This window comes from Macaca fascicularis, chromosome 2 (genome assembly GCF_037993035.2).
Source record: "Macaca fascicularis isolate 582-1 chromosome 2, T2T-MFA8v1.1".
NCBI classification, from domain to species: domain Eukaryota; kingdom Metazoa; phylum Chordata; class Mammalia; order Primates; family Cercopithecidae; genus Macaca; species Macaca fascicularis.
In genome coordinates, this window is record NC_088376.1 from 90,954,793 (window position 1) to 90,980,085 (window position 25,293).

A 25,293-nucleotide genomic window follows, 5' to 3' on the forward strand; every position below is an offset into this window, starting at 1 on the left:
GCGACAACAGGGTACATTTAGTAGGAATTGCAGGTAACACCAGACAAGGGCTTATTTGTTTGCCTCTTATAAATTTTAAGAGTAGCTAGTATACAAAAATGTGTCACTGACAAATAGTAGTACCTTTGTATTGGAAAGAAGAAAGTGGACATTTCAAGTGATATGCTAAGGCACAAAACTGTTATCAACTTCAGATTCGTAACTCGTGATACATTGCTTAACCCTTGCTGCTTTCCAAAGACGGTTAAGGTTATATGAATCTAATTTCATTTTTTGGTATTATTTCCTGTGTCGTGAGAGATCCACATTCCACTACTACCACGTCCCCCAAAGGAATAGACTGTAAAAAAGATTGTAGAGCCAAGAAAGAGTAAAGGAGGTAACTATGTAACCCTAGTTAATTACATTAATTGTAAATTAGTGACTTTGCAAAAAAGATTCTAAAGTTAAGATGATTAGAATTATTAACGGTTTTTTAGTCTTATATTTTCTGAATATTTTTTAACAAGTAAATGTAAGTAAAAATTTTATTTCAAGTTTAACTTGAGATTAAAATTATTTAAGTAAAATCATAACAGCATTTTTATTTATACTTGGCAAAACTATAATTCATAATCGGGTTAATTTTAACCCTGCTTTTTTTTTTTAATAACAGGACTTGGAAGACAATTGAATTCTTTGAACTATGAGCATGTTCAACAGTGATAAAAACATAAAATAAGAAAGAATGAGCAGGAGTACAACCTTAAGAAATTTCCCTATTTACCAGGGCAGGTAGAAGAAAAGATTGTGTAAGAGAAGTCATCAAAAGAAGTAGGAGTACTAGAGGAAGTGATTGACAATTTGTAGGGCCAAGGGCTTCAAGGGGTTTAAAAGAATGAGGTCTGTGAAAAAGCACTTGAATTTAATGACTCATGATTATCTTTAAGAGTTTACTCACTAGAATGGTAGGTGTAGAAGCTAGGCTACAAGGAATTAAGTAAGAAAATGAAAATAAGTATAGACTGTATTAGGAATTTAAGAAGTAAAGGAAAGGTGGAAAGAGTGGAAAGTAGCTTATGAGAAGAACAGAGCAAGGAAAACCAAACTTTGGATACTCACGTGTCAATCTGAATGTTAGGCGCTTTTTTTCATTGTCTCTTTAAATCCTCACATCTGCACCCTTGACTACATGTCCTATTTAATTTTCTATGTTAATAAGTGAGAGGTATCCTAAAAAGCATTTGTGTCACATCCCCAAGTATTATAGTTGTATCAAAGGGAAACATTTGTGAGATTATTTGAGTTGTGAGCTGAACTAGCTGCTGTTTTGATGGAACACGATTTTTACTTAAAAAATAACTAGTAGGCAAGCTATGGTTATTCAGACATGGATATTTGGCAGACATTTTCTTAAAAATGAACAATATGTGCCTGTCTCTTTGACGAAAACAACTGTGACAGTATTTGTTGCCAATGATAAAATTCAAGCTTGCAACAAAAATTTCATTAGAAATTCAAACTTAGAATTTTGAAAATTCTAATTTTCAGTATCTGCCACTGAACCTAATAGAGTCCCTAAACTTAACATCTTTCTAATGAGATTCTTGGTTATATTAACAATTGTGGTTTTCAGTATGGTATAATGAAAAGTATCAACATTTGGAACATCTACAAATGGCCATGCGCAGGATACTATAAAATCATGTATGGGTAAAAGATCCATTAAAAGGCAAGAAAGACAAATTGATTTTAATGTAACTGAGTATGAAAAGTTTATTGATATGGTTTTAGATTACATATTGCAACTTAAGAAACTTACCAAGTTTTGGAATAGTATCAAAGAAAAATACCACAATTATCTGAAAAGTCTATTGTAATACTCCTTTTTCTACCTACCTATCTTTGTGAGGCCAGATTTTCTTTATATACTTCAACTAAAACATTGCATTAGATTGCATACAAAAGCATATATGAGAATCCAGCTGTGTACTATGAAACCAGACATTTAAAAAAATGTTTAAATGTGAAAGAATGTCACTCTTCTCACTACATTTTTTAAATGCATTTTCTTGTTTCATGAAATACGTTATTTATATTAACATGTCATGGTTTGTTGCTTTTAAATGAATTAGTAACTATTTAAAATTGTTACTTTCCCTATTTCAATTTCTAATATCAGTAGTTGTAATTCACATAACTAAAAGCTCTTTGGAGTCCTCAGTAATTTCTACAAGTGTAAAGGAGTCCTGAGACCAAAAATTTGAGATCTCCTGCCCTATAGTTTTATTTCGATGTCAATTAAACATCTTTAAATTCACCCATATTTTTAAAGTCATAAATGTAAAATTTTAATTGCCACAATAATTTTCTTAATGCTTTTCTGATAAAAGTTCAGCACCTTCTCAGTTGAAGGTTATAATAAATGATGACAGGTAATTTTGAGGATTATTCCAGGAGTATATTTATCACACCATAAAAAAGAAAATTAAAATTGGGGAAAGGCAGTAAAGGTCATGCATGACAAATTTACTAATAAAATACTCATGTTTTGGCCTATTAAAATATTTGCTATTTTAAAATTCCATCATTTAATTGTAAATGTGTTGCTCCTCTTTCAGAATGTTGCCTTATGGTTGTCTGTCAATCGGTGACTGTGTGGGACTTATTGAGGTGGTGCGAAATTCTCACACTATTATGCAAATTCAGTGCAAAGGCGGCTTGAAAGGTGCACTGCAGTTCAACAGCCACACTCTACATCAGTGGCTCAAAGACAAGAACAAAGGAGAAATGTGAGTTGTATTATTCTTTCTTCCTATGTTAGTCTAAGTTTTTGTTAGATGAGTCTGTCAGTGTTTGTGTATTCCTCTGACTTAGACCAGAGAAAACAATTGTACTTTCTATGGAAAAAACTATGCTCAGCCTTTGCAATATTTGACATTAATGGATTTAAATGATTATAATTACTTTTGATTTGGTAAAATCTTAAACATTCATTTTATGTATTATCTAAAATGTATTGTTACTGCTTATTCTTTTTAAACAAATGAATATTGCACATTCAAAATTTTATTTCTAATTCATTGTTAAAATGATTAGAAAAAAATAATTTTAATGAGATGGTATTTTTTCACTATAATAAGAATTACGCTTTGGTCAGGGAACATCTGGAAATTTCCTTAGAAACCCATGAAAACTTCACAATCTCAAAATCTTTGGACATAATTACCTTATTCCCTGTTAGTGATTGTTTTCATTGTTTAAATAGACGCTTGTACCCTTTTTTCTCAAGTTGGCCTGAAGCACTCTATATTTCCGTACTACTCATGAGGTGTTTACTTCTTCTTTGTAGATATGATGCAGCCATTGACCTGTTTACACGTTCATGTGCTGGATATTGTGTCGCTACCTTCATTCTGGGAATTGGAGATCGTCACAATAGTAACATCATGGTGAAAGACGATGGACAAGTAATGGTTTTCTCTGTTTAAAATGTTTTTGGTGTTCTTAATTTATTAATTCAAGACATTTTGTATCTGAATATGTCAAACTATAACATAATTTCTTATTTTTGAAAGCTGTTTCATATAGATTTTGGACACTTTTTGGATCACAAGAAGAAAAAATTTGGCTATAAACGAGAACGTGTGCCATTTGTTTTGACACAGGATTTCTTAATAGTGATTAGTAAAGGAGCCCAAGAATGCACAAAGACAAGAGAATTTGAGAGGTGAGCTTGAGAAATTAAAAACACAAAATAAAGAGTTCTGGCTGCTCTATTAGAAACAATCAATATTTTTCAAGCAATTTCAAAATAATAAATGTTGGCCGGGTGTGGCAGTTCATGCCTGTAATCCCACTCTTTGGGAGGCCAAGGCTGGAGGATCATTTGAGCTCAGCAGTTGAAACCAGCCTGGGTAACACAGTGAGAACTCATGTCTACAAAAAAAATTTTAAAAATAGCCAGGCGTGGTGGCATGCACTGTAGTCCCAGCTAGTCAGGAGGCTGAGATGGGAGGATCACTTGAGGCCAGGAGGTTGAGGTTGCAGTGAGCCATGATCACGCCACTGTACTCCAACCTGGGCAACAGAGTGAGACCCTGTATCAAAATAAATAAAATAAAAGAAGTTATTTTACCACTTTAACAAAAACTATTTTTTGTTTGTTTTTTATTTTATTTTATTTCAATAGCTTTTGGGGTACACGTGGTTTTTGGTTACATGGATGAATTAAATAGTGGTAAAGTCTGAGATTTTAGCGTACCTGTAACCCAAGTAGTGTGCTTTGCCCCCAATATGTACTTTTTTATCCCTTACCATTCTTCCCATCTTCTCCCTTCTGAGTCTCCATAGTCCATTATATCACTCTGTACGCCTTTGTGTACCCATAGCTTAGCTCCCACTTACAAGTGAGAACATAGTGTATTTTCAGGTTTTCCATTCCTGGGCTCCAGCTCCATCCCAGTTGCTGCAAAAGACATTATTTCATTCTTTTCTGTGGTGTAGTAGTATTCCGTGGTGTAAATGTACACTTTCTTTATCCACTCATTGGTCAGTGGGTACTTACGTTGGTTTCATATCTTTGCAATTGTGAATTGTGCTGCAATAAACATACGATATGCATGCAGATGCCTTTTTGATATAATGACTTCTTTTCCTCTGGGTAGAGGGATTGCTGGACCAAATGGTAGATCTACATTTAGTTCTTTAAGAAATCTCCATACTGTTTTCCATAGAGGCTGTACTAATTTACATTCCCACCAGGAGTGTATAAGCGTTCCCTTTCACCACATCCATGTCAACATCTGTTGTTTTTTAAGACTTTTTAATTACAGCCATTCTTGCAGGAGTAAGGTGGTATATCATTAATCATCAGGGAAATCATCAGCATTTCCCTGATGATTAATGTTGTTGAGCATTTTTTTCATGTTTTCATGTTGTTACATATCTTCTTTTGAGAATTGTCTATTCGTGTCCTTAGCCCACTTTTTTTGTTTTCATTTTTGTTTTTGTTTTGAGACGGAGTCTCACTCTGTCGCCCAGGCTGGAGTACAATGGCATGATCTCAGCTCACTGCAACCTCTACCTCCTGGGTTCAAGCGATTCTCCTGCCTCAGCCTCCCAAGTAGCTGGAACTACAGGCACACACCACCACGCACGGCTAATTTTTGTATTTTTAGTAGAGACGGAGTTTCACCATGTTGGTCAGCCTGGTCTTGAATTCCTGACCTCAGGTGACCCACCCGCCTCAGCCTCCCTAAGTACTAGGATTATAGGCTTGAGCCACTGCGCCCGGCTTTAACCCACTTTTTGATGGGATTCTTTGTTTCTTGCTGATTTGAGTTCCTTATAGATTCTGGAAATTAGTCCTTTGTTGGATGCATAGTTTGCGAATATTTTCTCCCATTCTATGGGTTATCTATTTACTTTGATGATTATTTCTTTTGTTGTGCAAAGGCTTTATAGTTTAATTAGGTCCCATTTATTTTGTTTGTTTTTGTCGTATTTGCTTTTGGGGTCTTAGTCATTTATTATTTGCCTAGGCCAGTGTCCAAAAGAGTTTTTCCTAGTTTATCTTCTAGAATTTTTATGGTTTCAGGTCTTAGATTTAAGTCTTGGATCCATCTTGAGTTGATTTTTATATAAGGTGAGAGACAGGGATCCAGTTTCATTCTTTTACATGTGGCTAGGTGGTTTTCCCAGCACCATTTATTAAATAGGATGTCCTTTCTCCAATTTATGTTTTTGTATGTCTAAAATCAGTTGGTTGTAAGTTTTTGGCTTTATTTCTGGGTTCTCCATTCTGTTCCATTGGTCTATGTGTCTACTTTTGTGTGTATCTGCTGTTTTGGTAATTATAGTTTTCTAGTATAATTTGAAGTCCAGTAATGTGATGCCTCCAGATTTATTCTTTTTGCTTAGCCTTGCTTTGGCTATTCAGACTCTTTTTGGTGGATTTTATATGAATTTTAGGATTTTTTTTCTAATTCTGTGAAAAATGATGTTGGCAGTGTTTTGTAGTTTTCCTTGAATAGGAAAGATACCCCCTTGGTTAGGTATATTCCTAGGTATTTTTTTGAAGCTAAAAGGGCTTGTGTTCTTAATTTGATTCTTTGCTTGGTTGGTGGTGGTGTATAGCAGTGCTACTGATTTGTGTACAGTGATTTTGTAACCTGAGACTTTACTGAATTCATTTATCAAATCTAGGAGTCTTTTTTTTTTTTTTTTTTTGAGAGAGAGAGACAAAGAGTCTTGCTCTGTCGCCCAGGCTAGAGTGCAGTGGTGCAATCTCAGCTCACTACAACCTCCATCTCCTGGGTTTAAGCAATTCTCCTGCCTCAGCTTTCCAAGTAGCAGGCGTGCACCACCATGCTCAGCTAATTTTTGTATTTTTTAGTAGAGATGGGGTTTCACTTTGTTGGCCAGGTTGGTCTTGAACTCCTGACCTCAGGTGATCCTCCCGCCTCGGCCTCCCAAAGTGCTGGGATTATAGGAGTGAGCCACCACACCCAGCTGAAATCTAGGAGTCTTTTGGAGAACTCTGGGGTTTTCTAGGTATATGATTATGTCATTGGTAAACAGCGATAGTTTGACTTCTTTTCCAATTTGGATGCCAATGTGGGCTTCCTTGTCTTGTTCTAGTTCTCAGGGGGAGTGCTTTCAGCTTTTCCCCACATTCAGTATGATATTGGCCGTGGGTTTGTCATATGACTTTTATTATTTTGAGGTAAGTCCCTTCTATGCCTACTTTGTTGAGTGACAAACTATTTTAATGTTTTTATTTTTTTGTGTTTATTTGTGTGATGCTGTGAAGGAAGATGGAAAGGGAATACAATTTAATTTGTTGAGCTAATTAAGGTCTAAAAAGAAAGTAACCCTTAAACTTCATAACACATTAAATGTTTTTATTTACTGAGCTTTAAATAGTTGGACTCCACCTCTATATTGATAAATAATGTATAGTGCTTAGTACGACATTTTTTGCTCATACAATTTGATGAAAGTCCGTCAACCATAATCACCTTGTTTATTCATAACTCACCTTATGGTATCTCATTAGACTATATCAGACTTTAAAGTACTTTTTACAACCTTCTATAAAATTCTGCTTTGTCTATAACTCGGTCCTGACTCTAGCTTAAGCACAAAAGGATTTAGTATGGACCAATTCATACATTTAATACTTATTAAACTGCTGACATGCCAGGCATTGTTGTAGGTGCTGGTAATAAAGCAGTTTTTAAAAAGTCTTTATTCTCATGAAGTTTATATTCTAGTGGGGTAAAGGGAATCAAAAGATGTTGGTAAGGTAAGTGAGAGAGGAATGCTATTTTTTATAGCTTTGTCTACGAAAGCCTCTCTAATTGTGTGACATTTGAGCAAAGACCTGAAGGTATTAACATCATTTGCTCCATACTAATCAAACTGTTCTTATTACTTATAGGTTTCAGGAGATGTGTTACAAGGCTTATCTAGCTATTCGACAGCATGCCAATCTCTTCATAAATCTTTTCTCAATGATGCTTGGCTCTGGAATGCCAGAACTACAATCTTTTGATGACATTGCATACATTCGAAAGACCCTAGCCTTAGATAAAACTGAGCAAGAGGCTTTGGAATATTTCATGAAACAAATGAATGATGCACATCATGGTGGCTGGACAACAAAAATGGATTGGATCTTCCACACAATTAAACAGCATGCATTGAACTGAAAAGATAACTGAGAAAATGAAAGCTCACTCTCTGGATTCCACACTGCACTGTTAATAACTATCAGCAGGCAAAGACCGATTGCATAGGAATTGCACAATCCATGAACAGCATTAGAATTTACAGCAAGAACAGAAATAAAATACTATATAATTTAATGTAAACGCAAACAGGGTTTGATAGCACTTAAACTAGTTCATTTCACAATTAAGCTTTAGAATAATGCGCAATTTCATGTTATGCCTTAAGTCCAAAAAGGTAAACTTTGAAGATTGTTTGTATCTTTTTTTAAAAAACAAAACAAAACAAAAATCCCCAAAATATATAGAAATGATGGAGAAGGAAAAATGATGTTTTTTTTTGTCTTGCAAATGTTCTATGTTTTGAAATGTGGACACAACAAAAGCTGTTATTGTTTTAGGTGTAAGTAAACTGGAGTTTATGTTAAATTACATTAAGATTGGAAAAGAATGAAAATTTCTTATTTTTCCATTGCTGTTCAATTTATAGTTTGAGTGGGTTTTTGACTCCTTGTTTAATGAAGAAAAATGCTTGGGGTGGAAGGGACTCTTGAGATTTCACCAGAGACTTTTTCTTTTTAATAAATCAAACCTTTTGATGATTTGAGGTCTTATCTGCAGTTTTGGAAGCAGTCACAAATGAGACCTGTTATAAGGTGGTATTTTTTTTTTTTTTTCTGGACAGTATTTAAAGGATTTTATTTCCCAGGGAAATTCTGGGCTCCCACAGAGTTTAAAAAAAAAAAAAAAAAAAAAAATCATAGAAAAAGAATGAACAGGAATAGTTCTTATTCCAGAATTGTACAGTATTCACCTTAAGTTGATTTTTTTCTCCTTTTGCAGTTGAACTGAATACATTTTTCATGCATGTTTTCCAGAAAATAGAAGTATTAATGTTATTAAAAAGATTATTTTTTTTATTAAAGGCTATTTATATTATAGAAACTATCATTAATATATATTCTTTATTTACATGATCTGTCCCATAGTCATGCATTGTTTTGCACCCCAAATTTTTTATTGTTCATAGCAGCATGGTCAGCTTTCTTCTTGGTCTGTAGATGAGGCTCAGGCACTATCCCATTTATGCCAATACCCAGTGTATAACTACTTAAGGAAAACATAAAACTTCATCTTTCCTTTTATTTCTTATGTGAATCCCCCGTCTTCCATTCTCTTTTGTAGTTGAGAATGTCTCAATCATATGAAATTAGTTACCAAAATTAACACAATTTAGACTATCTTCCTGATTCCTTAAACCCCTTTACTGAAGTATACTCATGAATGATACTTTAAAATATGGGGGAATAGAAACCATGAAATTTTTACCTTTTTAAACTATTTATCCATATCTCCAAAGTAGAACATTAAACCATTTTAAGATCATGTCTCATTCCCAAGTAGTCAGAGTCAGAGTTAACTCTCCAACTTTATTAAATACTATTTGAGCACAGGACATATCTTAAACATTTTGAAAAACATTAACCCAAGATGTAGAGGCTACTGCTAGTCATCATTCTAGAATCTGATATTTTACTCTGTATTTGAAATGAATGATTAATGTCCTAGGAAATTAGCTTTAGATGTTCAGGTGCCACATCAAAAAAGTGCAATAATTATTGACAGTTTTTTATATTAGGCATATTATTGGAAAACAACTTTATAAAGAGTGAACATTGTATACTGTAGTAAAACAACATCACTTTAAAAATATTCATTTATGAAATCTGTTACCTATAGTTGAAGTCTTGAGTAGTGAACAAGGGACTCTAATACCAATACTCTTAATATCTGGCTATTTTAGATCCCTTAAAGGGCATAATTATTGGAAATTTAGGTATTTCACTAAAGCATGTATATAATATTGCCAACAAGAAAAATAAATTTGAAGATTAAGGGAACTTACTTCTGCAAACTGTCTTGCAGTAGTTAAGCAGAATTTAAACTCTGTTTTAAGCAGGCAACCAGAAAGATTATTTTGCAGTTATAGAAGATTTCATAACTTATTAAAACTTACTAACATTTTGTGTTGTTTAGATATAGGCAGTTGATACTAACATCCCAGCCTTTTCAATATCAGGGTTAAATTATAGGAAAACTCAGTAAAATGGTACAAATCTGAAACTTTGATGGTAGAAACTGAAGATTTAACAGAGAACTGTGTTTTACCCGAGTGCCAAAAATGCCTTGAGCCTCCTTGCACAAAATTTATACCATTTTTTACATTTTTATCACATCAGTCCAGATACTTGTCTCCCCTCCTTCTCCCAGAACCTCTCCACTATTAACACGCACAAACCATATGGCCGATTTCATCATTTATATTTATTTTCAAAAGTTATTACAACCAAATTATATTAGAAGAAATGTAGACAAATTCTATAAAGACTATAGATTGTGACCTAAGAAAGAAATGAGGCAAAGAACCAAACATTGAATTAAATGCTACATGGGTGACTAAGATCTGTTTCAAGTCAGCGATAATGTAGCCAATTCTGGGTACTTCAGTATCAGAGATCAGTTCCCACGGTTTAGACAGTTCCTATCTATAGCTGACTATCCTTGTCCTTGAATATGGTGTAACTGACTGTTGGCTCTGCAGTTTTATTGGGCCACTTAAGAAATATTTCCTTGAATAATTGTTTTGAGAAAAAGTCTAAAGAAAATAATAAAAATAATTTTAAACACACTATAGTAAGAAATGACTGTTCGAAAATTATGCTTTCACTTTCTACCATATTCTCAGCTATACAAAACCATTTATTTTGAAGATTTTTAGACTACTGTTAATTTGAAATCTGTTACTCTTATTGTGGAATTTGTTTTTTTAAAAAAGATGTTTCTAATTGGATTTTTAAAAGAAGAATGGAATTTGGTTGCTATTTTACAACAGAACCTAAGCTTTTTGTGGTTCTTAGTGTCCTATGTAAAACTTAGTGTCAAAGTAATCAACTTTGAGATTTTTCCCTTCTATTCTGCTTTATATTAAAAGCCTATTAGAAAATGGGAACCTGGTGAATATATAATGAATTGTAAAATATTTTAATGTGTAACTTTTTCAACTGTGAAACTATTGATTTTTTTGATGAAAACAGCTGCTGATAAAGTATTTTGTGTAAAGTGTAGTTCTTATTAACCAGGAAAATGATGACTTGATTAGACTGTATATGCCCTCTTGGATTTTATTTTAAATGGATTGGTGATTTTCACATAGGTAAAACACAGTCCATCTGTATTCTTTTTTCCATCAAAAATCGAGTGATTTGGAATTATAAAAAAAAATTGTGAGCAGCCTATTTGAAAGGCATCATGGAAATTTCACAGCACATAACATGGATTTATTTTTTTCTTGATGTAAATCCGCTTAATTCATATTTTGATCAATAGCCCATGCTTGCCAACTCTGAAGAAATTTAATTTCCAGCAGTATTTTAAAGCTAGCCTGTTAACTTTTTCTGAATATTTAAAGTTCCTCTTTTTTCTATGTCTGCACAAACTGCAGACCTGGGCTGGACCCACATACTCAGAGTCCACCTTAAGAAATTATTTTGATGTCCAAGACATCACTAAAATATTTAAGTTTAAAGATAATATGTGGTGTTAATAGATTGTGGTGCTTTACTATTTAAAGACAACTTTCATACTTCAGATGTTTTTGAGAAGAGGGGAATGTGAGGGGAGGGGGCAGAACAGGGAGGAGCTGTTTGAATGAATTACATTCTTTATATCCATCCTGCTCATTTGGGGCATGTCTAAGAGAAGGCTGAAAGTTGTGAGAGTATATTGTATACCGTAAGAGAATTAACTCTTCATCATGGATGGGATTGTGAAGCTGAACTATAAAATTCAGCATTGACAGCATCCTCAATTAATAATTCTTGGTGACAGAATAATACAGCTGGGCTGTTTTTTAAAATACAAACTCAATACCATTTTTAATTATTACATTAAAAATTGTAAATATATCTATGTGCCATGGCCTGGGAAGCCTGTTTTCTTTTTTCATAAAAATTATTTTTACTCTATGAAAAGATTATGGGGTTTAGCTCAAAATATCTATGGTCGTGATAAAATTGGATTGGTAACTCTACCTCAGAAGGAAAATGGGGGAAAAATAGATGAGTCACAATTCAATACTTGAGGCTCAGAAATTGTGCAGAAATTGTGCTTTATAAATCTAAAACTGAATTTTAGATTTATAAAGTGAGAGTTGGCATGCGTTGTTTTTAATGATATGGAAGACCTTAAGAAAAAAACTTGGCTGAAGTTTAATCGTTGGTCCAGCCATTTGAAAAAAGCAATAGTTCGAGGAGGTTCCCGAATTCGGCGTTTGAAATTCATTTTGTTCTCTTTTCTTCATTATTAGTGCATTTGGTGTGTGTATACTTGCACACAATTCTGTCTGTATACACACTGCTTGCTTAGCCCTAGTCAAAAGGCATCTTTTATAAAAGGTGTAAAGAAATATCAAGGTTCTATAATTCTGAAGAGTTTAGAATTTATTAGGAGTTTCCCAAGTTGGGATGTTAGTCTTTAAATAAACTTACTTCATTCATGTATTCCACTTACGGTTTTGCACCTCCTTTTTATTAGTGCAGCGCCATTTATTTTGCTTGATTTTAGGTATGTTAATATTCCAGCCTTGCTAGTTAGCATAAAGTGACAGGTGTGAGCCATGAGGAAATTTTCTGACTTAATTTTTACACAACTACATATAAGAGTTTTAGTGGAGAAAAAAAATTAGTCCCTTGTGCATATATAGTAGTTAGATAAATGATTTTTCTACCAACAGTATACTACACTCATGTAGGTAAGTACAGAAAAGGTTTCAAAATATATTTTGTTAGCCAGTTAAAGTCTATGAATTATCTGCAACCTATTTAATCTGTCACTACAGTAATTTTGTGGTTATGCCAAGAACCGTGTATACTTTTAGGTTTTCTTATTTTTGTCAGTTTTTCTAGGTTAGCAAGGAGGCAGCAAACTTTCATTGTTTCATATTAAAATATAATTAGACTAAACTTAATTCTAGTATGAATTTCCAAAATCGTTATCTATTTATTTCATTTTTATTTAATTTTGTTTTTATTTCACTTTTAAAAGTCCCTTGTTCGATGTAATTTATGTTCCTAAGAGTGGTTGGAGAACTTGGCCTTCATCTGATTTCAAAAGTGTTTTTGGCTATGGAACCCAAGTTTCAAATGAAGTTGATGGTTTCAGTGTGATTCAGTCTTCAGACCTAATTGGGTTGAATAAAATCTAAAAGAATATACCCTTTTGGAGCATAACACTTTAATACTTTGGGGAATGTGGCACTACCAAAAGAAGACTACTAACATGTCAAATGTTCACCTGGAAGAAATTCGAACCACCCTTTTGGCCCCATTAATTGTAGCAAGTTTATTTCTCTATATTTTGTCATTCAATGAATTGAAGTCCTGTGGTATACTGCATTCATTAGAAGAAAAACGTTTTTAATGTCCTTTTAATGATGGCCCAAAAAGCATTTGACACAGCAAGATGCATGTGTTATTATATTGAGAATATAGAATAATAACAGTACCACTAAATTTAAGACCTCTTCCCAGTCTTGCTGTTCCTAGCAAGAAGTGTGGCCTGTGACTGCACTTACTGTTTGTGCTCATCAGAAACTGTCAATGTCTGCTTTTCTTTAACTCTGCAGTCTGTAACATCACGCTGTTTATTAAAAAAAAAGAAAAATTACTTTGACTTGTGTCCAAACAATCCTTAGTGTACTATATAAGCAAAAAACTGTGATAATTCTTTTGCCATTCCTTTTGAAAAGCCAGTGCTGCTAATAATCAAAATTTAGCTGAATTTGAGTTCTTTTCAGTAATGACTAAGAATACTTGATTGAAAATCTGAAACTATTATACCTTAAAAGCCAATTTTTCTGCCCCAGTAAAGTGATGAATATTAAAGAAATGTATGTTTAAATATTTACTTCCTTTAAGCATAAAGAATTATATGCTTTTAAGAAATATATGTATATACATATATGTATGAATGTATGTATGTATATGTAATAGGTAAGTGGACTTTTTCCAAGTCCTTTGAAGATCAGAACCTAGAAATGAAGTTAGGCCAGAAGCAAACTGGTTTTGCTTTCAGTTCTCATAAACATTGCAAAAGTTAAGTGTGGGCTTTGACCACTAAGGCACATAGGCATTAACAACTTAGTAAAGCAATTAAGCAAATAATTACTTAAATTGTATTTATTTGCCAAATGGTTTAAATAATTTTGAATTGACTTTGTTCTCCAGGGATAATACCTCTCTTTGCTGGAATGAATCAGGTAGCTCCTATCTAAATAGAAAACTGGTAATTGAAACACACACTTTACATTTTAAATTAGCAGTTTTGAATTTTTAGGGAAAAAAAAATCCCAATAATTGCATATTGTTAGGTAGAAGTCAAATTTACAAAGAAATGGAATAGGGATGTGCCCTTAAGAAAAGTATAGACTCTCAATTTGCAGAATGATTTAAAATGTGCATGCATATAAAATGTTCATGTGTACGTATATATTTTATTACAGAGAAGTCTTTGGTATACAAAATAGTTTACCACAACCTTTTAAACAGCAGGTTCTGGGCCTTAAATGCATATCACAGTTAGCCAAGAGAACTGGGGTGAGGGGCAGGGAAAATGAACTGCAGTTCCCTATCCCTAGCCTCTATACCAGCTGTCCAATGAAAAGTACCAAGGCTCACTGAATGTTACAACCCAGCAGATTTTTAAATAAATTATCTAACATTTTGAGTGCCCCTACTAGATGCTAGAAGCTATGCTAAAGTGTTTCACATGCCCTACTTTGCTGCTTCTATAAAATAACTGCGTGAAAGAACAGGTTATCCCCATTTTATAGATGAGAAAAGAGAGGTTTAGACCGGTTAGCTGATTTGCCCAAAGTTGTAATTATGGCCTACAAAGTCAAATAAATCCTAATCTGAGACACATGTTCTTTCCACCACTGCACACTTGAAAGAGGAAAACACCAAGATTATTCATTACTAATCAAGTCAATATTGCTCTATTCAGCTGAATTAGTAATGTGTGTCTTGAAATTGCTAAAAGGCATTAAACTGACTTAGAATCAGTTTTTTTATTACATCTACATATAAAAGTAGCTTCAAATGTCTCATTCTACTGTCCATAATTGAAGATTTTTTAGTATAATAAAATTTTAAAGATACTTGGAGGCACTTTGGAAAATCAGACCAAACTCTCTTTTCCACTCATAGATTCGGCATAACCAATCTGGAAAGCATTTGTTGAGAGCCTTATGACATCACTTAATAACCATGGTTGATTCATCAATTAAAGTACAGACAATTGTTGACTAAACTTGTGGGACTTTGCTATTAGGTTGATGCAAAAGTAATTGCAGTTTTTCTCCATTAAAAGTAACGGCAAAAACTGGAATTACTTTTGCACCAACCTAATACGATGTGGATCATCTGAGATGAATGTTGAAATCCAGTATAGCTTCTTCATATTTCTGGCCCATTTTTCCCACCAGAAAGTACACAGAGTGAAATGAGCTTATGAAAAGCATAATTAACTAGAAAAATGTTACTGAAAGAAAAATTACATGGTACATGCCAAGGTTAAATACTAGTAACTCTAAACTCAGTGAATTTTCTAGGCAGCAGCTTTCCTCTGCTGTGTAGACTGGTAAAGAACAAACCAAGGCTGGGTGCAGTGGCTCATGCCTGTAATCCCAGCACTTTGGGAGGCTGAGGCGGGCAAATCACCTGAGGTCAGGCAAGACCAGCCTGACCAACATAGTGAAACCCTGTCTATGCTAAAAATACAAAAATTAGCTGGGCGGGTGGCACACGCCTGTAATCCCAGCTACTTGGGAGGCTGAAGCAGGAGAACTGCTGGAACCCAGGAGGCAGAGGTCGCAGTGAACCCAGATCACATCACTGCACTCCAGGCTGGGCAACAAGAGCAAAATTCCATCTCAAAAAGGAAAAAGAAAAGAAAAAAACTATAATTAATATGTTAGGTCCACGTTTTCTTAAGTTTTCTACCAGATTTTTATCTTCGTATAGTGAACAAACTGTTAAGAACTTTTTTATGAAAAATATTTTAGTGTGACTATATTGCATAGTTAGGCTGATGGTTCAGTGTTCGGTAGGTTAGATACCGTCATTGTTTATTTCCATATTGACTGGTTCTAGCTAGAGCTGAAATTAGGTAAAGAATATCTTGAACTCATTTTGCTACACAGGAAAAAAAAAGTGCTTCCTTAGCTCACTTGGAAAGAGATTGGGATTAGAAAAGATAGTGAATTTGTATGTATTTATAGAAATAAATAGAATACAAAATGAGGCTTTTAAATTTTTTTCCCACATGAAAATATGATACTTAACTTTAATTATTACCTTTTACATTGTTAGTTTGCAGACGGGCATAATTAGGTCCTCAGTTGCAGAAATCACAGACATCTGAAGGCCAGCACTTTAATTTGGCCACAGTCTAAAGATTTCTCTGCTCCTTCCTTTGCTCCTCCTCATACTCCACGGTTTGAACTGATGCTGTTCTATATACGGTAATTTTCCACCTACCTCATCTCTGACTACAGTGCTATATTTTTCACACAGTAAGGACAGATGTTGTGTTAATCTCACCATGCCAACAATCAGGGCACCACCTAGCAGAGTCAGTGAAGGCCAAAATAAACAGTGGAAGATAGCCATTTGGTCATACTTTTTTATAAGAATGACATCTTCAGATTGGCTGTCTGGACTGTAGAAGCATGAAAAGGGGGTTCCACTTTTGTGATCGAAGAATTCCTTTATGTCCAGAGCACTGTTGAGCAAATCATTTCTATCTTGGTGGCACTTAGGTGTGTAAAAGCACTAGGAATATGGAGGAGGGAAAAAGATAAAGGCACTGTCACCAATACCAAATACTTAACAGTTTTTATTATGAAATAGCTTCAGGTTGAAGTTATTAGTGGGCAGTTTCAATCTTAGAAGGTGGTAAAATATTACATAGCTCATGGGAAAAGGTTGATTGGAGGGCCACAGTGAAATGGCCATTTCCAGTCATTAAGCAAGGATGTGGAAGGGAATTCTTAGTTTATATGACATTGCAGGAGAGTCAGTGACCAACTTCATAAGGAATATGACTCCTCCCCACATGCAGGTTCTTGGTCTCTTGGACAGTATGAATCCATTTGTCCACTGAACAAAAATGTATTGAGCCTATGAACTTTCAACGCCTAGTAATGTCTCTGTTGTCTCTGTCTTGATCTCCTGTAGCAAAATATTACCCTGAAGAAAAGCACATGGAGGCTTTTGCTCTAGACTCACAGAGAGGGAGCCCCACCTGGACTTTGGTTTCTGAGAGACAGAACCAGTGGAGAAGGGACCTCTGTCAGCTGGTGACTTTTTTCAAAAAAGCTTGAGGTTTATTACCATATCCATTAGGTACTTGAGGTACTGTGCTAAAGGCCTACAAAATGTTTGAAATGTTAAAAATCATTGCATCCAAAACAGAAAACAAAAGTCATCAGATTGAAATTGATGCTTAAAGACAATAAAGTGTAACACGTCAACTAATCTAACACAACTCAACTTTTTATAGTTAGGTATAAATACAAATTTTAAATCATATGAAAGACTATACTTTCAGGGATCATTTCTATAATTTGTTAAATCATAAGAACCCATTATGTAATTTATTAAAAATGATAATCTTTACATTTATTTGATAAGAAAAATTACTCGCTTGATTCAAGGGAGACTGTGAGTACATTGTAGCATTTTGATATGATGGGGAGTGGAATCTCCAAAAGAAACACTCCCCACAAATGACTACTCATTGGCTTAGCGTATAAATTCCAGACACCAAATTGTGAAATTGGAATAATTTATCTCCTTTCTATATACCCCATTTCTCCACCAAGAAGAAAGCTTCATTTATCCTGATTTGATCACTATAAAAATATTTACTAAAAAAAAAAAACAGATCTATCCCTAAAGACAGCCCTGGGTTATTTATGTACCCTGCTAGGGGCAGTCTGGCAGGGAAGGGTTGCTGTCATAAGAACTCTTTAAACTTTACAATACCTTGGGATTTATCTGGACAGCCTCTTCATTATAATGTAGGAGAGCTTTCTGACCTGAATGGGTGAGGTTCACCAACACCTGAAGACACGGGTACTTCCCCTGACCGCGGCAGTGCACACCACAGGTGAAGGTACAGTCCAGCCAGTGGTCCATGATATCTGTGTGGATGGCAGTGCAGGTCGATTCTTCTCTCTGAGCACTTCAATTTGAAAAAAATAAATGTTCTTCACTTACTAGAAAATTTCGTTCTACATTTCAGTGTGGTTATGAGCTTATGTATACAATGCCCAAGGCATCTGTGAACAAGGCATTTGTGTATTTTGAGGTGGCACAGGATCCTTACAGCAGGCACCTAATAATCAGGGAGCACAGAAGACAAAGAGTTGGGGTAAAGAGCCGCGAAGTCCCAAGTTCCACCTCACTTCTGATGATCCTACTGGCATATTTCTCACTGTAACAATGGTTTTCAAACTTCAGAATCACCTGTGAGTTTGTTAGAATGAAGAATTTGTTAAACTGTGGATTCCAGCGCTTCATTCCAGAGATTCTGGTTTGGTAGGTCTGACTTGAGGCCCAGGAATCTTTATATTCAATAGTATTTAAGATGCAGGTATTTGGAGAAGCACAGTGTAAACAGTGTTAGCATTACCATAATACTGTAACCACCAAGATTCACACTCACTCAGGAATCTCATCATCTCTCATGCTTCATCATCTCAAGATGCACTGGCTTGTCCTGATGAAAATGTGCCTTTGGAAGGAGTCCAACTACGGGGCCGTTGGTCAACATAGCCTATACAATTGCTAGCAACAAGGTACAATTCCACATACCCACTACTTCCAAAGAGGCAAGTGCAAATCATACGTGGAATCTCTCGTAGAATACTTACAATATTTTTGCTATCAGTTAAGTTCCTTGAGGTCAGGAGCTACGTCCAGTTCATCTGTGTGTTCCTCAAAGCATGAAACAGAATGCCTCTCACTGAGTAGATGTTCAGTAAGTGCTGTACTGAATTATATTTTTTTTTTGGAGGTGGGGACGGAGTTTCGCTCTTGTTGCCCAGGCTGGAATGGCACGATCTCGGCTCACTGCAACCTCCACCTTCTGGTTTCAAGTGATTCTCCTGCCTCAGCCTCCTGAGTAGCTGGGATTACAGGTGTGCACCATCATGCCCAGCTAATTTTTTGTATTTTTAGTAGAGATGGGGTTTCACCACATTGGCCAGGCTGGTCTTGAATCCCCGACCTCGTGATCCTTTCGCCTTGGCCTCCCAAAGTGCTGGGATTACAGGCATGAGCCACCACTCCTGGCCTGAATTAAATTCTACTTGGAAAAAATTTATTGAGAATTTCCACACGTACTACATATGCAAAACATCCTAGGTGCTATGAGAAATTACAAACAAAATTCCTGCCATGAAGATCTTGTGGTGATGTTGAAAAGAAAGGACATGTGTATATGTATGAAATAATTTGAAAACAAGTCCAAGACAAAGTAAACGAGGGGAAGAGGAAATGTTTTGATTTAATGTATGGGACCGGCTCTTTATATACCCTCACACTCACATGTAGGGGGACCCCTGTGTTTACTTACTGCTTCCTTAAACATAATAAGTCAGATTAGCAAGCTCTAAAGTCAGAATGTTTGAAAAGCAGGGCCAGGCACAGTGGCTCATGCCTATAATCCCAGCACTTTGGGAGGCCGAGGTGGGCGGATCACTTGAGGCCAGGAGTTTGAGACTAGCCTGGCCAACATGGCAAAACCACATCTTCACTGAAAATACAAAAATTAGCTGGGTGTGGTGGCGGGCACCTGTAATCCCAGATACTCGGGAGGCTGAGGCAGGAGAATTGCTTAAACCCGGGAGGCAGAGGTTGCAGTGAGCCAAGATTGTGCCACTGCACTCCAGCCTGGGCAACAGAGCCAGACTCTGTCCTACCCCCCCTCAAAAAAAAAAAAAAAGTAAGAATGTTTTAAAGGCAATATTTAGCTAGGTTCATAATGCACTCTCATTAATCTCTTTGACCAAAATAATCATTCTCCCTTATTAATACAACAAACTTGAGACACGCCATGCAGTTTAACATAACCTCAAGGTCCAGGGTATAAAAACCACTAGATGTGGCCTAAGAAAAAATATTGGGCAAGTGAAAATACAAAAATGGAAAATAAGATTCTTTCATAGATTTAGCACTGGTCTGCTTTTTCACTAAATTAATTTATATACTTATTTTAACTAGGCATCTTGAAATAATAATTTAGAGTTACCTTTTTATCTGTTAGAACTTGAGCTCTCTAAATCTTGACCAAGTACTGAACTGAGTATGATTTGAATTTTCCTTGAAGATTTTAGAAAGCTCCAAAATAGAGTAGGACATGCTGTCCTTGCACAAGGCCCCAGTCAGAGCCTTTCAGGTGGAACCAGGGATGTATTCAGGGCTCAAAAATGAGCATGTTCCTTCAATAGCATCGGGTGTGTATTTGGCTACAGCTGTGACAAAATTCATCATTTGACTGAGAGATGAGAGGCTGAGGGAGTAGGATAGGTATGAGCTACCCAGGCCTTTTTAACTTAATACCACCCTTTATGGAACAAACCTACTCTCTGAGATGGCACAAGACGTAAGTTGAGAGAGATTAGAACTCACCACTCTTAGGCACTCACTTAATTTAACCAAATAATTTCCAGGAATGCTTAGAAAAGTGAAACTTAATTATGAGCAACAGTTTGGTACCAGCTTGCAGAAGGTACCCTCAAGCCATCTCCCAAATATGTCACATTTTTAAAGATAATCTGATCTGCCTGTGCACACACATGCACATTTACTCAACATTCCCATACATTCAAACATTCAATCACATTGTATAGACATGTAATGCAGATATATATATATAAAAAGGATGAGGGGAAAAGGAGTAAATGAAAAAGAGGAAAAAAAGACAGAATGAAGTCAGAAGTGAGGTACAGCCAAGACAGGAGAATTGCTTGAGCCTAGGAGTTTGAGACTAGCCTGGACAACATAGTGAGATCCCATCTCAAAAAAAAAAAAAGTTTAAAAAAAAGTGAGGTACAAACATGTAACCTGCAGACCATAAGATCCCTTGTAGTTATGAGAACTGAGCTACAAATTTGCCTCTGGGCTTCCTAGCAGCCAAAGCAATGAAGGAAATACAACCAGATACAAGATTCCTGGTGTCCATTAAATGAAAGTAAGCTGGTTGATCAGGAGCAGCACAACTTCTCCTAGTGCTAATACCAGAGAGAAGGTTCTTCTGGAATTCTTCCAATAGTGGCACTGTATGCTGTAGTAAATGGTGACCTCTATATCTTTCCCCTAACAATGGTAACCTAGGAATGGCAGGAGATGAATCATAAATAACAGAAGTAGACCACTCTCTTCCTTTTTATGACCCCTTTCCCTCACTGAACTCCTAGGCCTTCCTCTTCTACTCCCCCTGGGCCTTCTGTTGCTCTTTGGCTGTCAAAAACAAAAGTGGGGGCTGTTCAAAAATAAAGCACTGTCCAAAAAGCACCCCTTGCCTTCCTTTTACCCTGAACTGACCTGGCCCCAAAGTACCATATGTTGTATGGGCCATCCTACAAAATTAAATAGCTCCTCCCCTTCCCTAATCAGAACTCCTATTCCCCTTATTTCAGCAAACTTCATTTAGGTATTAAGAAGCAAGTCTTATGTCAGAATGACAGGCATATTATTTACTGGCTATGTGAACTTGGGCAAGTTACTTGGCCTTTCTGAGCCTCAGCACTTCTATCATGGGCTGCTGTAGGTTTAAGTAGGATAAAATATAGTATGTACTGAGCATACAGCATATACTTAATAAGTAGCAACTAAAGTTGACCCTTGAACAATTCAGAGTTTAGGGATGCCAACATCACACCCCCAACCCTGCAGTCGAAAATCTGCATGTAACTTTTGATTCCTCAAAAACTTAACTACTGGTCAGGCATAGTGGCTCATGCCTATAATTCCAGCACGTTGGGAGGCAAAGGTGGAAGGATGACTTGAGCCTAGGAGGTCACGACCAGCCTGGGCAACATAGGGGGACCCCATCTCTACAAATACTTTAAAAATTAGCCAAGTGTGGTGGCACACACCTGTGGTCCCAGCTACTTGGGAGGCTGAGGCAGGAGGATCGCCTGAGCCCAGGAGGTCTAGGCTGCAGTGAGCCATGATTGCACCACTGTACTTCAGCCTGGGTGACAGAGTGAGACCGTGCATTAAAAAAAAAAAAAAAAAAAAAAAAACCTTAACTACTAATAGCCTACTGTTGACTGGAAGCTTTACCAATAAATAGTTGATTAAGACATATGTTGTGTTTATATGTGTTATATACTGAATTCTTACAATAAAATAAGCTAGAATAGTCAGGCACAGTAGCTCATACCTTGTAATCCCACTGACTCAGGAAGCTAAGATGGGAAGATTGATTGAGCCCAGGAGTTCAAGACTGCAATGAGCTATGATCATACCACTGCACTCCAGCGTGACACAGCAAGACCCCTTCTCTAAAAAATAAATAAATAAATAAGCTAGAGAAAAGAAAATGTTATTAAGAAAATCATGGCCAGGCATGGTGGCTCACGCCTGTAATCCCGGCACTTTGGGAGGCCGAGGCAGGCAGATCACAAGGTCAGGAGTTCAAGACCAGCCTGGCCAACATGATGAAACCCCATCTCTACTAAAAATACAAAAATTAGTGGGTGTGGTGGCAGGTGCCTGCAGTCCCAGCTACTCAGGAGGCTGAGGCAGGAGAATTGCTTGAACTCAGGAGGCGGAAGTTGCAGTGAGCCAAGATCGTGCCACTGCACTCCAGCCGGGCAACAGAGCAAGACTCTGTCTCAGAAAAAAGAAAAGAAAAGAAAATCATAAGGAAGAACAAGATCATGTCATTTGCGGGAACATGTATGAAATGAAGCTGGAAGCCATTATTCTCAGCAAACTAATGCAGAAACAGAGAACCGAACACTGAATGTTCTCACTTAGTGGGAACTGAATGATAAGAACACATGGACACATAGCGGGGAGCTACACATACTGGGGCCTTTCAGTGGGCAGGGGGAGGGAGAGCATCAGGAAGAATAGCTAACGCATGCTGGGCTTAATACCCAGGTGATGGGTTGATATGTGCTGCAAACCACCATGGCACACGTTTACCTTTATAACAAACCTGCACATTCTGCACATGTTCCCCAGAACTTAAAATAAAAGTTGAAGAAGAAAATCATAAGGAAGAGAAAACATGTTTACTGTTCACTAAATGGAAGTGGATCATCATCCTCTTCATGTTGAGTAGGCTGAGGAGGAGGAGAAAGAGGAGGGATTGGTCTTACTGTCTCGGGGTGGCACGCACAGAAGAAAATTCATTTATAAGTGAATTCTCGAAGTTCAAACCCATGTTGTTCAAGGGTCAACTGTATCACTACATGCACTGAATAAAGAACCTAATTAAAAGGAAACGAATATGTATTGAGCAACTACTATGTGCCAGGTAGACACTGTCAAACTCAAAAAATCAGACTCAAAAAACTTTTATTTTGCTTGCATACAAGGTTTAACTCTCTCCTGGAATACTAACATTTTAAGGTGAGGATTTATGACCTAAATGAATAAACTATAATTTGTGGATTACATGTTTGGAGGTATATATAGATTATGAGAACGGAGGAGGCAGTGCAGGGGAATATCTTTGACCTTCTCACCACCTCTTCCACCACACCCAGCTGCCCCCAGCACTGAGAGAGGAAGAGGAATTGCGTTTTTCTTTTTCTAGACCACGTCAGAGAGTCACAGATTGAGAAACCAAAGCCAGCCTCTCCTCCTTTACCGTTGTGCCTGGATCTTATCTGAATCGGAAACTCTAGATTTCCTTCCTCTGTTTCTTACCTGAGCATAAAAGGCTTTAGAATGGTTGTTCCAAGCAAGAAGAACATTAGGACTGAGAAGCCCATCATGGCAAACCCCAGCAGCACGGCTCGGTCCTCTCCAGCACTGGACGACAGCCTCTTGTGCACATCCAGTGGGTCTCCATCACTGTAGTCTGTCTCTCTCTTCTTCCCTGAGGCAGGAAAGGCTGTCCTTTGGGAAAAGGGAGAAGGAGATACTGCAGTGGGCTCATAAACAAGTGGCAACATTTCCAATCCATGGGGAATGGAGGGATAATCTCATTTGCTGCCCACCTGTGTCTCGTCAGCAGCATGAATGCAACACAGTGAAATCCCAGTTCAGAGCTTGGTGACAAGTCCATCTAAATAAGCTAAAGTGATGTGTAAGCAAGTATTTTTAAATATATTGTGGCAAATAAGACTAAGGAATGTTGCCTCATGCAAGTCTGTAGTGATCTATTTAATCAATGACTAGAGAATGTTGCACGTAAATAAGTGTTATGAACTTTGTTACCTTTCAGGGATATTGCACTTTCCTCCTGAAATTCTTTTTACATTCTCCTTTGAATTCCACATGGAAAGAATGACTCAAAAAGTTCACATCTGGAATTAACAGCATCCTGAACAAGGCTTGACTTGTTCTTTCATATTCACCTGTTGGAAAGGCAGCATATCCACCACCAGGATTTCTGGCCACTGCCCAGTCCACTCAGAATTATGAAGTTGTCATGGCTTCTTTGCTCCACTCACCCTCCTTCTCCTCTCTGGCCACTCACGGTTCTGCATAAGTGTCCCTGCATTTCTTCTCTCCCTCTCCTCCCTGTGCCTGCAAACCCGCTCCAGCAGAGGATGAGATACATTCTCGCAGGGCAGGGTGTCTGGTGAACAGAAGAGCCCAACACAAAGGTCGCAAACCGGTGGGCATGGAGGCATCCGGTCCACAGATGTGCTTTGTTTGGCCTTCTCTGTCGTTTTTTTGTTTTTTTGTTTTTTTTTTTTTTTTGTGTGTGTGTGTGTGTGTGTGTGTGTGTGTGTGTGTGTTTGAGATGGAGCCTCGCACTGTTGCCCAGGCTGGGCACGATCTCTGCTCACGGCAACCTCCTCCACCTCCCAGGTTCAAGAAATCCTCCTGCCTCGGCCTCCCAAGGAGCTGGGATTACAGGCTCCCGCCACCACGCCCAGCTAATTGTTGTGTGTTAAGTAGAGACAGGGTTTCACCATGTTGGCCATAATGGCCTCCAACGCCTGACCTCATGATCCACCCACCTCAGCCTCCCAAAGTGTTGGGATTACAGGCAGGAGCCACTGCGCCCAGCCCGGCTTATTATTATTTTTTAATGTGGGATAACTTGTTAAGACCTTAAAAATCATGACATTTCTCATAAAAATGCTGAGTCCTGACTTCGGAAATAATCTCAAGATGCACGTCCCTGCAGATGAACAGCGGGCCCAGCCGAGCAGTGGCTGCCCCTGTGGAAGGTGTGTTCTCTAGTTTGCCACAATCCCTCCACTTCCTATAGTGTCACTGATTTGCCATTCCCTGCTCAGTAGCCACTTGAGTTCCAGAAG

The 25,293-nt window shown here is 36.9% G+C and overlaps 2 protein-coding genes across 10 annotated transcripts in view; one reads left to right on the forward strand and one right to left on the reverse strand.

The window, feature by feature from the left end:
• PIK3CA (phosphatidylinositol-4,5-bisphosphate 3-kinase catalytic subunit alpha) overlaps window positions 1-13,433 on the forward strand; it is a 91,656-nt gene extending 78,223 nt beyond the window's left edge. The window contains exons 18-21 of one of the 2 annotated variants that reach the window (XM_005546432.4): window positions 2,601-2,771; window positions 3,332-3,449; window positions 3,558-3,709; window positions 7,424-13,433. In XM_005546432.4, the coding sequence (XP_005546489.1) occupies window positions 2,601-2,771; window positions 3,332-3,449; window positions 3,558-3,709; window positions 7,424-7,694 (712 nt within the window). In that variant the 3' untranslated portion in view covers window positions 7,695-13,433. The remainder of the gene's footprint in view (window positions 1-2,600; window positions 2,772-3,331; window positions 3,450-3,557; window positions 3,710-7,423) is intronic. The other variant, XM_065540212.2, reaches the window with a different exon arrangement.
• KCNMB3 (potassium calcium-activated channel subfamily M regulatory beta subunit 3) overlaps window positions 1,730-25,293 on the reverse strand; it is a 37,338-nt gene continuing 13,774 nt past the window's right edge. For 3 of the 8 annotated variants that reach the window (XM_005546428.5, XM_074031427.1, XM_015445548.4), the window contains exons 2-4: window positions 23,726-23,917; window positions 17,819-18,017; window positions 14,241-16,603 (exon numbers count right to left, since the gene is read on the reverse strand). In XM_005546428.5, the coding sequence (XP_005546485.3) occupies window positions 16,205-16,603; window positions 17,819-18,017; window positions 23,726-23,917 (790 nt within the window). In that variant the 3' untranslated portion in view covers window positions 14,241-16,204. Of the gene's footprint in view, window positions 4,080-13,340; window positions 13,410-14,240; window positions 16,604-17,818; window positions 18,018-23,725; window positions 23,918-24,018; window positions 24,328-25,293 lie in introns of those variants that run through there. The other 5 variants (XM_074031428.1, XM_074031429.1, XM_005546427.5 and 2 more) reach the window with 4 other exon arrangements.